Genomic DNA, 13420 nt, shown 5'->3' with positions numbered 1-13420 from the left:
GTGTTTGGGTTACATTATAAAATGCCTCATCAGCATCAACATAAAATCCTTACAAAGGTTGCCATACAACTTGGAGAAGTGTTATGCTCTAGAAACCAAGTATACAAATTAGGGAAAACCTTACCACCTCATTCTGCAATCCAGCTGCAAGGCAAAAAAATAATAATTTATTTTGAAAACATGTTTCTTAAAATATATATCAATTAGCCACAAAGAAAGCCTGCTGGTATCAAAGCTAGTTAGTAGTTTTGCTCCAGGTTATTTTACAGAATGAGTCAGTTTAACACTAGATACATTTAGATTGCAAACCTTAACTAGGGAGTGAGTGGGACTTACTTCCAAGGAAACATGGACAAGCTTCCACACCAAGTGTGAAAAGTTTATGGCAACAGTAATGTACCATTCAAGCAGCAACACACACAGAGAGATCTAAGGCAGCTATGGTGGGCTTCCAAGCTGGAGGCCTACTTAGGCCCATCTGACTCTGAAATTGGCATGCGAGGCTGTTTCGAGCAAACTATGCCACCTGCCAGTTACCTGACATCACCTTGGGTGGGGGCATATATAAAATCTGCAAGAACTTTAGAACATTGGACTGTTTTGTTAAACAGCCTATATAAGCAAATCCTTTCCTCTCTTAAGACTCCTTATTTTGAATCTGTTGGTTCCTTCAAAAACTTTATATAACTAGATGCTGGAAATGAACTTCAGCACCATATGGTAAAAAATGCCTTATTAAAACAATGGCAATTGGTAAAATTAACAAATTTTGTATGGAGAATAAATTTCTCTTTTCTTTGGTCTTGTTATTTGAAAAGTTGAGATCTTTTATGATTTATTACTTTCTCTTATTAGAGACTTTTTTCTGTGAATTCTAATTTGTAACTTCATTTCTTTTTCAATAAAAGAAAAAGACCAATAAATAAACTTTATTGTTGGTAAACTTTAATTTTTATTTTGTATTTATGTAATTAAGCCTAAATTGTTTTCTGCTGCTCCAGAGAAGCGGACACGGAGCAATGGTTCCAAACTACAAGAAAAAAGATTCCACCTAAACATTAGGAAGAACTTCCTGACAGTAAAAGCTGTTTGACAGTGGAATTTGCTGCCAAGGAGTGTGGTGGAGTCTCCTTCTTTGGAGGTCTTTAAGCAGAGGCTTGACAACCATATGTCAGGAGTGCTCTGATGGTGTTTCCTGCTTGGCAGGGGGTTGGACTCGATGGCCCTTGTGGTCTCTTCCAACTCTATGATTCTATGATTCTATGGTTTGTTTGTTTTTTGTAATATTGAATTTATTCTGTGATTGCTAAATTGTTGATTTCTGTTATTTTGTTTTTTTTAAAAAAAATATTTATTGAAATTTCCATGAAAAAAGAGAAAAAAGAAAAAAAGAAATTACATAATCCAAGAAAAAGAAAAAAAATACAAAATACAGGAAAAAATAAAAGAAAAATAAAAGCAAGTTAAAAACAAATCCCTCTTTCTCTATCTTATGATTCATTTACTTATTTCCGTGACTTCCTCACACCTCCCTCCTTTATATTCCAATTCGAATAATTAATTCAGCAAATTTTTCCTCTTTGTTTTATCTTAGTTCTTTATCTTAAACCTATTATATCATTCTATTTTTCATCTAATTATCAAACCATTTTTGCATATTCCTTTTTAACCTTATTGTTAGAAATCACTTCGTTTCCTTCCTACTTCATTTTAACATCCATTAATTTTACACTGTTTCTGTAAATAGTCCTTAAATTTCTTCCCATAAAGCTTCAAAATTTAAACCATAATTATACCTAACTTCTTCATACCTTTCTACTAATGCCAATTATTTCCTTTCCAACAAATTCCCTGTTTTTTCATTAATATCAAACTAATTCCAAAAATAAAAAAGAAATTCTCCTCAAATTTTTATCCAACGTCCCTTCTTCCTGGTTTCGGGTTATGTCAGTCCTTTCATTCTCACGTTCAGTCCATCAATCTGGTATTCTGATATCCGAGGCTCTTAAGTCACTTCCATGCCCCCTCTGCAGATTTTCTTGTTCCTGTTTATTCTTACACCCTTCCCTGTCCCTTGTTGGTTTCTTTCATGATTTCTTCCCTTTCTCCTTGGGAGATGGGCTTCTGGGGAACTCTAATCGGTAGCAATCTCCATTTTCTTTCATCAGGCTAGCCCATTCCCCAGAGTCCCATTCCCCCAGGTTAATTATATAATCCAATAAGTAGTTGTTCCAGAAGTAGTTATCAACCCGATCCAGAGTCCCGCCAGAGCTGAAAGCTTCCTTAACTCCAGACACTTCCAGAGACACATCGTATTCAATCTTGCAGTACTGCGACTTTTGGTCCTGCAGGACTTTAGGTTTCTCCATCTGTATCTTTTGAAGTGCAATCACAACCTCTTCCGTCATCATCTGCCCTTGGACTTGCCCTGTCAAGCCAGTTTCCTGAGTTAATTGTTGTGGAGCTTCTTTATCCTTATTTTCTGTTGGTTCATATTTACTGGCTACAACAGATATAGAGTCTAACTTTTCGTTCATTAAGTCCATTTTCTCATGCAGCTGCTGTAGCTTGGCATTGATTCTGTCAAGGTCAGACAACAAAGTTTCTTCCCGGCACATTGCTGTTCAAGGTCAGGCGGCTGGTCCCACGGTTTAATTCCCAGAGTTGTATAATTTCACTATAAACTGCAGCAACAAATTGACAAGCTCCCTCTAGGGGACACAATTTCAGTTCACATCCATCTTTAAAATGTATCCAACAAAGGAAACTTTACTTTCGGTTTTCAAATACTTTGTTTCCTTAACATGCAAGATGCAGAAAGAGGCATTAAAGTTAATTTATTTCTCTTCTTTTTACTGTCTGTCAAAAGTGAACCACTTTCAATCGATGGGCATCTCCAAAACTTTCTGTCCTGACACCCCGTCCCCAGGTTTGGGACGATGGAGGCTTATGTTCCTTTACTCTCTCCCCGCAGGCTTAGGAGATCAAAAAATTTCCCCCTTTTCCCCTGCTGTCAAGGGGGGTTTTGTTGTTTATAAATGCAGGAAATTTCAGTCTTTAAGTCAATTTTCCAGGCTGATTAGCTTATAAGATCTTTGCTTCAGTCTATTTATAAAGTGGAAGGCGGACTTCCTGTTTAGACCTTCCCCCTACGTACCTAATTCATAAATTTTGTAGTTTTCTTAATCAAATCTTCCGTTTTTACTCACGGGTACTTGTTTTAGAGTCCAATTGTCATCAGGAAAACGTCAGCGCTCTCCGGCGATGGCTGCGCGGCTTCCCTCCGTGAAAGTAGCACTCGGTTCGATGCACCGCGCTGCTCACCCCACTTCGCTCCGGAGCCCCAAAAGGGGTTCCCCGCGAGTAGGGGAGGCGCTCATGGTGCTCTGCCGAACCCCACGTTCCCAGGCTTCTTCCACCTGGGATTTCTAGCAGGTCCCCGCCTTCGCCGCAGCGGGAAGACCCAGTTTCCACGGAGCCCGTTCCTCCAATCGGAGGAACTCCGCCATTCACCGATGGCGCTAACCCGGAAGTCGATTTCTGTTATTTTGATTTTACTGACAAGTACCGTATTTTTTGCCCCATAGGGCGCACCGGCCCATAAGGTGCACCTAGTTTTTTTGGGGGGAAATAAAGAAAAAAATTACCCCCCCCAAGGCGCAAGGCTGGGGCAGGGGAAGCCCGAGCTTCCCCCGACCCCAGCCCCCAGAACAGGCTGCTCTCCGTAAGCCGTGGGAGCCCTCCCGCAGCTTGCACAGAGCTACCCGAAGCCCCGACGCGACTGCTCAGCGCACCTGGGCGTCGGGAAAAGAGGCAGCTCTGCGCAAGCCAGGGGAGCCATCTTCCTCCAGCTCACTAAAGGGAATGTTCTGCCAATTCTTTTATCGTATTGGCCTACCATAAAGGGCTACAGTAAGGATTAATGAGCTGATGTGAGGTTTCAGAACATATGAAATGTGTTACAGAAATACCAAATATTATGAAGTACTTGAAGTTCAAATGGTTGCAGTTAACTCACAAATTCCATTCTGAATCACTATTTCACTTCTGTGTCTACTACGTGGTTTAAAATAATTAGCCAAATAAAGGAGAACAACATTAGGCACTTCTAGCACTCTTTAAACGTGTGGGGGTGTGTGTGAATTTTTGCCTGTAGAATTTTGAACTGAAGTTCCTTGTAGGAATCATAAAACTGCTTGAAGAGAATATTTTGTCTGTCAAATAAGTAGAAAATGACTGCTCTTTTGACTCTTACTTGGCTACCTTGCTTCACTTTCTACCTTAAGGAGTTTGAGAAGGGTTTTATTTCTCAAAGAGGAAAATATTATCTCCATATTCTCACTGGGATGTGCAGAAGCAGTCAATTCAAAGTTATATATCTTTCATATTTCCCATCACATTAAAACTAAGCTTTGAAATGCATACAAGATCTATGTGTGCTCTGTCCCTAGCTTGTTAAAACAGAACACCCCTTAATTACTGCATTTAGGTATAGGTTTCTTTATTCTCCATTCAAAAAAAGGGAAGAATAATAAAATCAAAGCAAATATTCAGTAATTTCGGTGTCTATGACAGAAATATGTACATTTAAGAAGTAGCCCAAAAGCCAATTAATAAAATACCATAGGTTTATAGAAGAAATTCTGGCAACTGTAAGGAACGTTCTTGGACCCTGGAGTATTTTAATGGACTTATATCACTGGTTTATACTTGTTTAGAAGTTGATCTGCTGTCTTTTCTTTTTGATTTCATTGTATTGCATTTTGTTGTGCTATATTATTGTAAGCTACCTTGAGACCATTCTATGGCAGAAGCAAGATAGAAAGGTTGAAAATAAATTCAGTCTATAATTGCAATGTCTCTCTACCACACATTTTCTGAAAGTCACACCTTTTTGTATACGAACCACTTGCATGCTCACACACATACATGTTGCCACCCTAATCATAAATATGAATATATTTATGTATTTGTAAGTTATTTGGAAAAACAAGTGTTGCACTAGATCTCGTAACCCACTTGGCAGGTTCTACAAGGCCTCTCCTCCTCCTAGAGGGGAGGAGTTGTGAGTGGGAGCAGCTTCCCGCAGCGGCAGGGAGGCATTTCCAGCTCCCTGCTTCTGATTGCCTCTGCTGCTGCGGCCAAGCATTTCAGTTGGCCAAAAGGGCCGGCTGGTGGGTGGGGTTAGCTGCATTTAAGCAGCCACGGCAGCTCTCTGACCCCAGTCAGTTCCTGCTTGCATCGGATCTCCCTCCCTCCCTCTTTGGTCAGCTTCCTTTGCGTATTGACTTTGCTATGTTTTAAATCTCTCTTTTTTTTTTTGTATATAAATATTTATTAAAGTTTTTAAATACAAATGCACAAACAACAAACAATCTTACCTCTGTCACAAACATAGTTTCATCACTTCTTTGGACTCCCTCACGTCTCCCGCTCCCATTTACATCATTAAAAGTTTTTTTCCCCAAACAAATTATCAACTTGTTTACAATCTCATATCCACTCATTCAAATATAATCTAGCAATTCTTCCAAAAAATTTTTATATTTTCTTTAGTCTCACTTATCATCAAATTTAAATCTAATTTAGTGGTGGCCAATTTTTTATAATCTAGCATCCTTCTTAACATTCAACCAAATTACAATGTTTTTGTAGATACATCTTAAATTTCTTCCAGTCTTCCTCCATTTTCTCTTCTCCCAGGTCTCGGATTCTGCCAGTCATCTCGGCCAGTTGCATATAGTCCATCAGCTGCATCTGCCACTCTTCCAGTGTGGGTAGATCTTGAGTTTTCCAGTTTTTTGCGATGAGTATCCTTGCTGCCGTTGTTGCATACATAAAGAATGTTCGGTCCTTCTTTAACACCTTCTGGCCGACAATACCCAGAAGGAAGGCCTCTGGTTTCTTAGTAAAGGTATACTTAAATACCCTTTTCAACTCATTATATATCATTTCCCAGAAGGCCTTCACCCTAGGGCATGTCCACCAGAGGTGAAAGAATGTTCCTTCATTTTCTTTACATTTCCAACATTTATTATCAGACGAATGGTATATTTTGGCAAGTTTAACTGGGGTCATGTACCATCTATATATCATTTTCATTACATTTTCCTTCAGAGCATTACATGCGGTGAAGTTCAACCCAGTGGTCCACAACCTTTCCCAATCCTCAAACATAATGTTATGCCCAATGTCCTGCGCCCACTTTATCATAGCCGATTTAACCATTTCGTCTTGTGTATTCCATTTTAACAGCAAGTTATACATTCTAGATAGTACCTTAGTCTTTGGTTCTAACAATTCTGTTTCTAACTTCGATTTCTCCACCTGGAACCCTAACTTTTTGTCATTTTTAAAAACTTCTTTAATCTGAGCATATAATAATAATAATAATAATTTATTATTTATACCCCGCCCATCTGGCTGGGCCTCCCCAGCCACTCTGGGCGGCTTCCAAAAGAATATTAAAATACTATGATACATCAAACATTAAAAGCATCCCTAAACAGGGCTGCCTTCAGATGTCTTCTAAAAGTCTGGTAGTTGTTGTTCTCTTTGACATCTGGTGGGAGGGCATTCCACAGGGAGGGCGCCACTACCGAGAAGGCCCTCTGCCTGGTTCCCTGTAACTTGACTTCTCGCAGTGAGGGAACCGCCAGAAGGCCCTCGGTGCTGGACCTCAGTGTCCGGGTAGAACGATGGGGGTGGAGACGCTCCTTCAGGTATACTGGACCGAGGCCGTTTAGGGCTTTAAAGGTCAGCACCAACACTTTGAATTGTGCTCGGAAACGTACTGGGAGCCAATGTAGGTCTTTCAAGACCGGTGTTATATGGTCTCGGCGGCCGCTCCCTGTCACCAGTCTGGCTGCTGCGTTCTGGATTAGTTGTAGTTTCCGGGTCACCTTCAAAGGTAGCCCCACGTAGAGTGCATTGCAGTAGTCCAAGCGGGAGATAACCAGAGCATGCACCACTCTGGCGAGGCAGTCCACAGGCAGATAGGGTCTCAGCCTGCGTACCAGATGGAGCTGGTACACAGCTGCCCTGGACACGGATTTAACTTGTGCCTCCATGGACAGCTGTGAGTCCAAAATGACTCCCAGGCTGCACACCTGGTCCTTCAGGGGCACAGGTACCCCATTCAGGACCAGGGAGTCCTCCACACCTGCCCGCCTCCTGTCCCCCAGAAACAGTACTTCTGTCTTGTCAGGATTCAATCTCAATCTGTTAGCCGCCATCCATCCTCCAACCGCCTCCAGACACTCACACAGGACTGTCACCGCCTTCACTGGTTCTGATTTGAAAGAGAGGTAGAGCTGGGTATCATCCGCATACTGATGAACACCCAGCCCAAACCCCCTGATGATCTCTCCCAGCGGCTGCATGTAGATGTTGAAAAGCATGGGGGAGAGGACAGAACCCTGAGGCACCCCACAAGTGAGAGCCCAGGGGTCTGAACACTCATCCCCCACCACCACTTTCTGAACACGGCCCAGGAGGAAGGAGCGGAACCACTGTATGACAGTGCCCCCAGCTCCCAGCCCCTCAAGACGGTCCAGAAGGATGTTATGGTCGATGGTATCAAACGCCGCTGAGAGATCCAGCAGAACCAGGAAACAGCTCTCACCTTTGTCCCTGGCCCGCCGGAGATCATCAACCAGTGCGACCAAGGCAGTTTCAGTCCCATGATGAGGCCTGAATCCCGACTGGAAGGGATCCAAATGGTCCGCTTCTTCCAGGCGTGCCTGGAGTTGTTCAGCAACCACTCGCTCAATCACCTTGCCCAAGAATGGAAGATTTGAGACTGGGCGATAGTTGGCCATCGTGGCTGCATCTAAAGATGGTTTTTTAAGAAGTGGTTTGATAACCGCCTCTTTCAGTGGGTCTGGGAAGGCTCCCTCACGGAGGGAAGCATTCACCACCTCACGAAGCCCATCACCCAGTCCTTCCCGGCTAGCTTTTATAAGCCAGGATGGGCAAGGATCAAGGAGACAGGTGGTTGGTTTCACTCGTCCAAGCAGCCTGTCCACATCCTCGGTGGTAACAGATTGGAATTGATCCCATGCAATTTGACTAGACAGGACTCTAGCACTCTCCCGCCCCGGCCCTGCTCCCACGGTGGCGTCTACCTCTTCCCGAATCTGAGCGACTTTATCTGCAAAAAACTTTGCAAAATCATTGCAGGAGATCATGTGGCCCGTACTGGGCCCCGATGTAGCAGGTGGTTCCGCTAAATTGCGGACCACCTGAAAAAGTCTCCTGCTGCTGTTTTCTGCAGATGCAATAGAGGCGGCGAAGAAAGTTTTCTTCGCCGTCGCTACCGCCACTTGGTAGGCTCGACATTGAGCTCTAACCTGTGTCCGGTCAGCTTCAGAATGAGTTATCCGCCACCGGCGCTCTAGCCGTCTCAACGATTGTTTCATTGCCCTCAGATCCGTGGAAAACCACGGGGCTCTCCGGGCTCCATGCAATCGGAGAGGGCGCTTCGGAGCCAAACAGTCAATAGCCCTGGTTAACTCCACATTCCAGCGGGCCACCAGGGAATCAACTGAAAGGCCATCAACATGGGATAAAGCATCCCCTACCACTCTCTGGAAACCATTTGGATCCATTAAGTGGCGGGGGCGGACCATCCGAATCGGTCCCACCTCCCTGCAGAGGGGAAGGGTCGCGGAGAAGTCCAGTTGCACCAGGAAGTGATCTGACCATGGCACTTCTTTTGTTTCACTTTTAGTTAGTGTCAGATCACCAACATCCGTAGAGGTAAACACCAGGTCCAAGGCATGTCCGCGGCTATGGGTTGGGCCAAACTTATTCAGGGACAGCCCCATGGAGGCCATGCTTTCCACGAAGTCCCGAGCGGCCCCTTGTAAGGTCGTGTCGGCATGGATATTAAAATCCCCCAGGACAACCAAACTAGGCGTCTCCAGGAGAACATCCGCCACGACCTGAAGCAGCTCGGGCAGGGAATCCTTGGTGCAGCGGGGAGGTCGGTACACCAAAAGGAATCCTGTACTGCCCCTATTGCCCAACTTCCAGAACATGCACTCAGAAAACTGGGTCTTCCCAATAGGACGCCTGGTGCAAACTAATGACTTCCTAAAAATCACTGCAACCCCCCCTCCCCGCCCACAAGGCCTGGGTTGCTGTGCGTAAGAGAAACCTGGTGGACAAGCAGCGGCAAGAACAGGCCCATCTGCTTCATTCAACCAAGTCTCTGTTACACATGCCAGGTCAAATCCTCCATCCATGATCAGGTCATGGATGGCAGTGGTCTTATGAATCATTGACCTGGCATTGCACAGCAGCACCTTCAGGTCATGTGGGTATCCCTTGCTGATTCTAGTATCCATCTGGTCAGGACCAGACCTGGAGGCAGGGATAGTCCTCAGACAACGACTAAACCTGCCTTCTCTGTAATGACATGGTCTGGTCTTAGCGTAACTCCTCCTCCTACCCGAGATCACTGAGATCGGTTGTCCCAACGCATCCCCCCCTGTGGAACATGCCGCAGCCATTTTGTTGGCTGGGACCCACTCCCCGGCAGCCCTGACCCCTCCCCTTAAAAACAAAATAAGGCATTAAAACAATGAAAACAAAACAAAAAAGAAACCCCAAAAAACAATACAAATAAAAAACTGTAAAAATTACAATCCATCAAAATCAAATTCCCAACTAAACATCCATCCCACCCCCACCCCACCCCTGCATATACAATAATAATAATCACAATAATAATAATAATAAAGAAATAAAAAGGAAAAGGAAAATTTTAAAACATTTTAAAAAGAACTCTGCACCCCTCCGGATCCCCCTGGGCCGCAGCAGCAGTGACAGCAATCGTCCCTGTGAGGCCTGTCAGGCCCCGCCCCGGGCCAGATGGTGAGTGGCAGGAGGAGCAGGGCCCTCAGACACCCAACAGGAGGGTCCTCCTGGGCAGCAGAGCACAGCAGTCCTTATGGGCCTTCAGGCCCCGCCCCGGGCCAGATGGTGAGTGGCAGGAGGAGCAGGGCCCTCAGACACCCAACAGGAGGGTCCTCCTGGGCAGCAGAGCACAGCAGTCCTTATGGGCCTTCAGGCCCCGCCCCGGGCCAGATGGTGAGTGGCAGGAGGAGCAGGGCCCTCAGACACCCAGCAGGAGAGTCCTCCTGGGCAGCAGAGTCCAGCAGTCCTTATGGGCCTTCAGGCCCCGCCCCGGGCCAGATGGTGAGTGGCAGGAGGAGCAGGGCCCTCAGACACCCAACAGGAGGGTCCTCCTGGGCAGCAGAGCACAGCAGTCCTTATGGGCCTGTCAGGCCCCGCCCCGGGCCAGATGGTGAGTGGCAGGAGGAGCAGGGCCCTCAGACACCCAACAGGAGAGTCCTCCTGGGCAGCAGAGTCCAGCAGTCCTTATGGGCCTGTCAGGCCCCGCCCCGGGCCAGATGGTGAGTGGCAGGAGGAGCAGGGCCCTCAGACACCCAGCAGGAGAGTCCTCCTGGGCAGCAGAGCACAGCAGTCCTTATGGGCCTTCAGGCCCCGCCCCGGGCCAGATGGTGAGTGGCAGGAGGAGCAGGGCCCTCAGACACCCAACAGGAGGGTCCTCCTGGGCAGCAGAGCACAGCAGTCCTTATGGGCCTGTCAGGCCCCGCCCCGGGCCAGATGGTGAGTGGCAGGAGGAGCAGGGCCCTCAGACACCCAGCAGGAGAGTCCTCCTGGGCAGCAGAGTCCAGCAGTCCTTATGGGCCTTCAGGCCCCGCCCCGGGCCAGATGGTGAGTGGCAGGAGGAGCAGGGCCCTCAGACACCCAGCAGGAGAGTCCTCCTGGGCAGCAGAGTCCAGCAGTCCTTACGGGCCTTCAGGCCCCGCCCCGGGCCAGATGGTGAGTGGCAGGAGGAGCAGGGCCCTCAGACACCCAACAGGAGGGTCCTCCTGGGCAGCAGAGCACAGCAGTCCTTATGGGCCTGTCAGGCCCCGCCCCGGGCCAGATGGTGAGTGGCAGGAGGAGCAGGGCCCTCAGACACCCAACAGGAGAGTCCTCCTGGGCAGCAGAGTCCAGCAGTCCTTATGGGCCTGTCAGGCCCCGCCCCGGGCCAGATGGTGAGTGGCAGGAGGAGCAGGGCCCTCAGACACCCAGCAGGAGAGTCCTGAGAGTCCATAATGTAACCAGTCTCGCACCTTATCCTTCATTTTCTCCAAACTCTGCAATTTCCAATTGTCTCCATCTTTTTCTAATATTTCCCAATATTTTGGCCATTTGGCCTCCATATTGGGTCTTTTTCGGGCCTTAGCTTCCAGAGGCGAAAGCCACCTTGGAGTTTTATTTTCCAATAAGTCTTTATATTTTGTCCAGACATTGAACACTGCCTTCCTGACAATATGGTTCTTAAAGGCCTTATTGATCTTAACTTTGCCATACCATAAGTATGCATGCCAACCAAAAGCATTGTTAAAACCTTCCAAGTCCAATACATCAGTATCTTCGAGAAGTAGCCAGTCTTTTAGCCAGCAGAAAGCTGCGGCTTCATAGTACAGCTTTAAGTCTGGCAGGGCAAAGCCCCCTCTTTCTTTCGCATCTGTTAATATCTTAAACTTAATTCTGGGCTTTTTGCCCTGCCAGACAAATTTAGATATATGTATTGACTTTGCTATGGACTTCGGTTGGACTGGTAGGACTTTTTTAATCCATTTGGCAATTTGGCACCAGCCTCTTGGTTTTCTCGTCTACCTCGTAGCAACTCATCACAACTTTCTGGTATTGGCAGTTAGGCATTGGAATAGGTGTGCTGTGTTGGAGGATTGGGTATGGGCCATCATCTACCCCTCCTCTTTGGGGTATTCTGTTAAAGGAATCCGGCGGTCGTGGATTCTGTCCGATGCCCTGCTGGTGGCTAGGGCCATGGCACGACCCCCGGTGACATCATGGGGAAGCTTCCAGTTGTATTTGCATCAACAAGCTTCTCCCACTGGTTGTTAACCCTGAAATGACTCCCTGCTGAGAGGGGTGGAGTCATGTGTTGATGTTTTATCCAGTGCCTAAGGCAATACTACTCACATGCTGTAACCAATAAAGTTGTGGCCTAATTTTTCCCATTAACCTAAAATAATGTATTTTTGTGTCTTATTATAATCCTACGCAGGTGGCGGGTCCTCGACTCACAACTAGGTTTGCTGATGGTTGTTCCCCAATAAATCCTCTTCACAGGGAAACTTGTGCAGTGTAAATCCTGATTCTACTTGGAATATATCACACAGATTTTGGGGCAGGCAGGGTCAAAAGCATTAAAAATTCAGTGAAGAGTATTTACCAGGTTATAGATGAAAACACGAAAAAGGCTCCATTAGGATGGCACATCTGAGGTTTCCCATCCCATAAGAATGCATATAAGTAAAGCATTGCTTACCATTGATGGCTTCCTCACATCTTTGAATCCAAATAGTAAAAGCTGTGTCAGTACCTAGCAGATGAAACACACAATAGTCTACTGCAGTATGACATCTACTATAAGATTTGATAAGCTTTTATGCTGTGGTGACAACTTGTCTACATAGCAAACACAGGCCCTTGCTAGAATCTGAGATTCCCAGCCTTTCTAGCTTTTACTGAAGACAAAGGGAGCAAACTTATAGCAATATCTGCCAGGAGGAGCAGAGCTAGGATCTAGCGGAAATCTAGTTGTGCTGGGAGGTTCCCAGGGCAGCCGGGCCCAGGGGATCTTAAGTCCTGAAAAAAGGGTGTTCCAGGAATGGGGCAGGCTTGAGCTGGATCCTAAGACCATTGAGCTCAGTCAAGTGGCCTGGCAAACTGCCATAAGTTCAGCTGGCAAGAAGGGTGATGTAACTCAAAAGGCTTTTTTTCTCTCTGCCATGCTTAGGCAGTAATTTCTTGAACAGAGTCTGGATCTGATGCACCTTATGCATATGCCACGGCTGCTTCACACTGGCTCCCTGTGTTGCTCCTTAAGTGGCAAAAAGTGTGGCTCTCAGTCACACACAAGTAACCTACCCGTGACAATATCAACCTATCAGCAGTTAACTTTGAGATATTGTATTCAACTCTGGATTACAGAAAAACTTTTTTGATTACAAAATGCCATTATAGAAGGATAGCATAGTAACATAGCTGCACCTGTACCAACTATTTATTTAAAAAGCATTCAATATTGAACCAATTGACAAAGGCACTCAATGTTGTTCCAGCTTTCAATGCTACTTAAATAGTTTGGTGATCAGATTTCATTTAAGTCCAAAAAGATGACATCTATAATGGAGGGTATGCAAACTGGATGTCATCTACACTCTAGCAAACTATGGTTGGTTAATTTTAATTATGGTTAGTGAAAACAAGCCAACTTTAAACCATAGTTTATAAAGGTGGTTTGTTTTCCTTAACGTTAGTTAAGATTAAGCTTCTGATCTCTTCACAGTTACAGGGGAGGGGAGAGTAT

General features: G+C 45.8%; 1 protein-coding gene across 1 annotated transcript in view; it reads right to left on the bottom strand.

Annotated features, from left to right (window-relative positions):
• The window catches only part of SUGT1 (SGT1 homolog, MIS12 kinetochore complex assembly cochaperone), a 49336-nt gene that overhangs the window by 25902 nt on the left and 10014 nt on the right, over positions 1 to 13420 (bottom strand). Inside the window, exons 6-7 of the mRNA XM_081872858.1 lie at positions 12377 to 12430; positions 125 to 144 (exon numbers count right to left, since the gene is read on the bottom strand). Of these exons, the coding sequence (XP_081728984.1) occupies positions 125 to 144; positions 12377 to 12430 (74 nt within the window). The remainder of the gene's footprint in view (positions 1 to 124; positions 145 to 12376; positions 12431 to 13420) is intronic.

Source organism: Podarcis erhardii (genome assembly GCF_964252035.2).
Source record: "Podarcis erhardii genome assembly, chromosome: 8".
NCBI lineage: Eukaryota > Metazoa > Chordata > Lepidosauria > Squamata > Lacertidae > Podarcis > Podarcis erhardii.
This window is presented reverse-complemented; position numbering and strand designations above follow the sequence as displayed.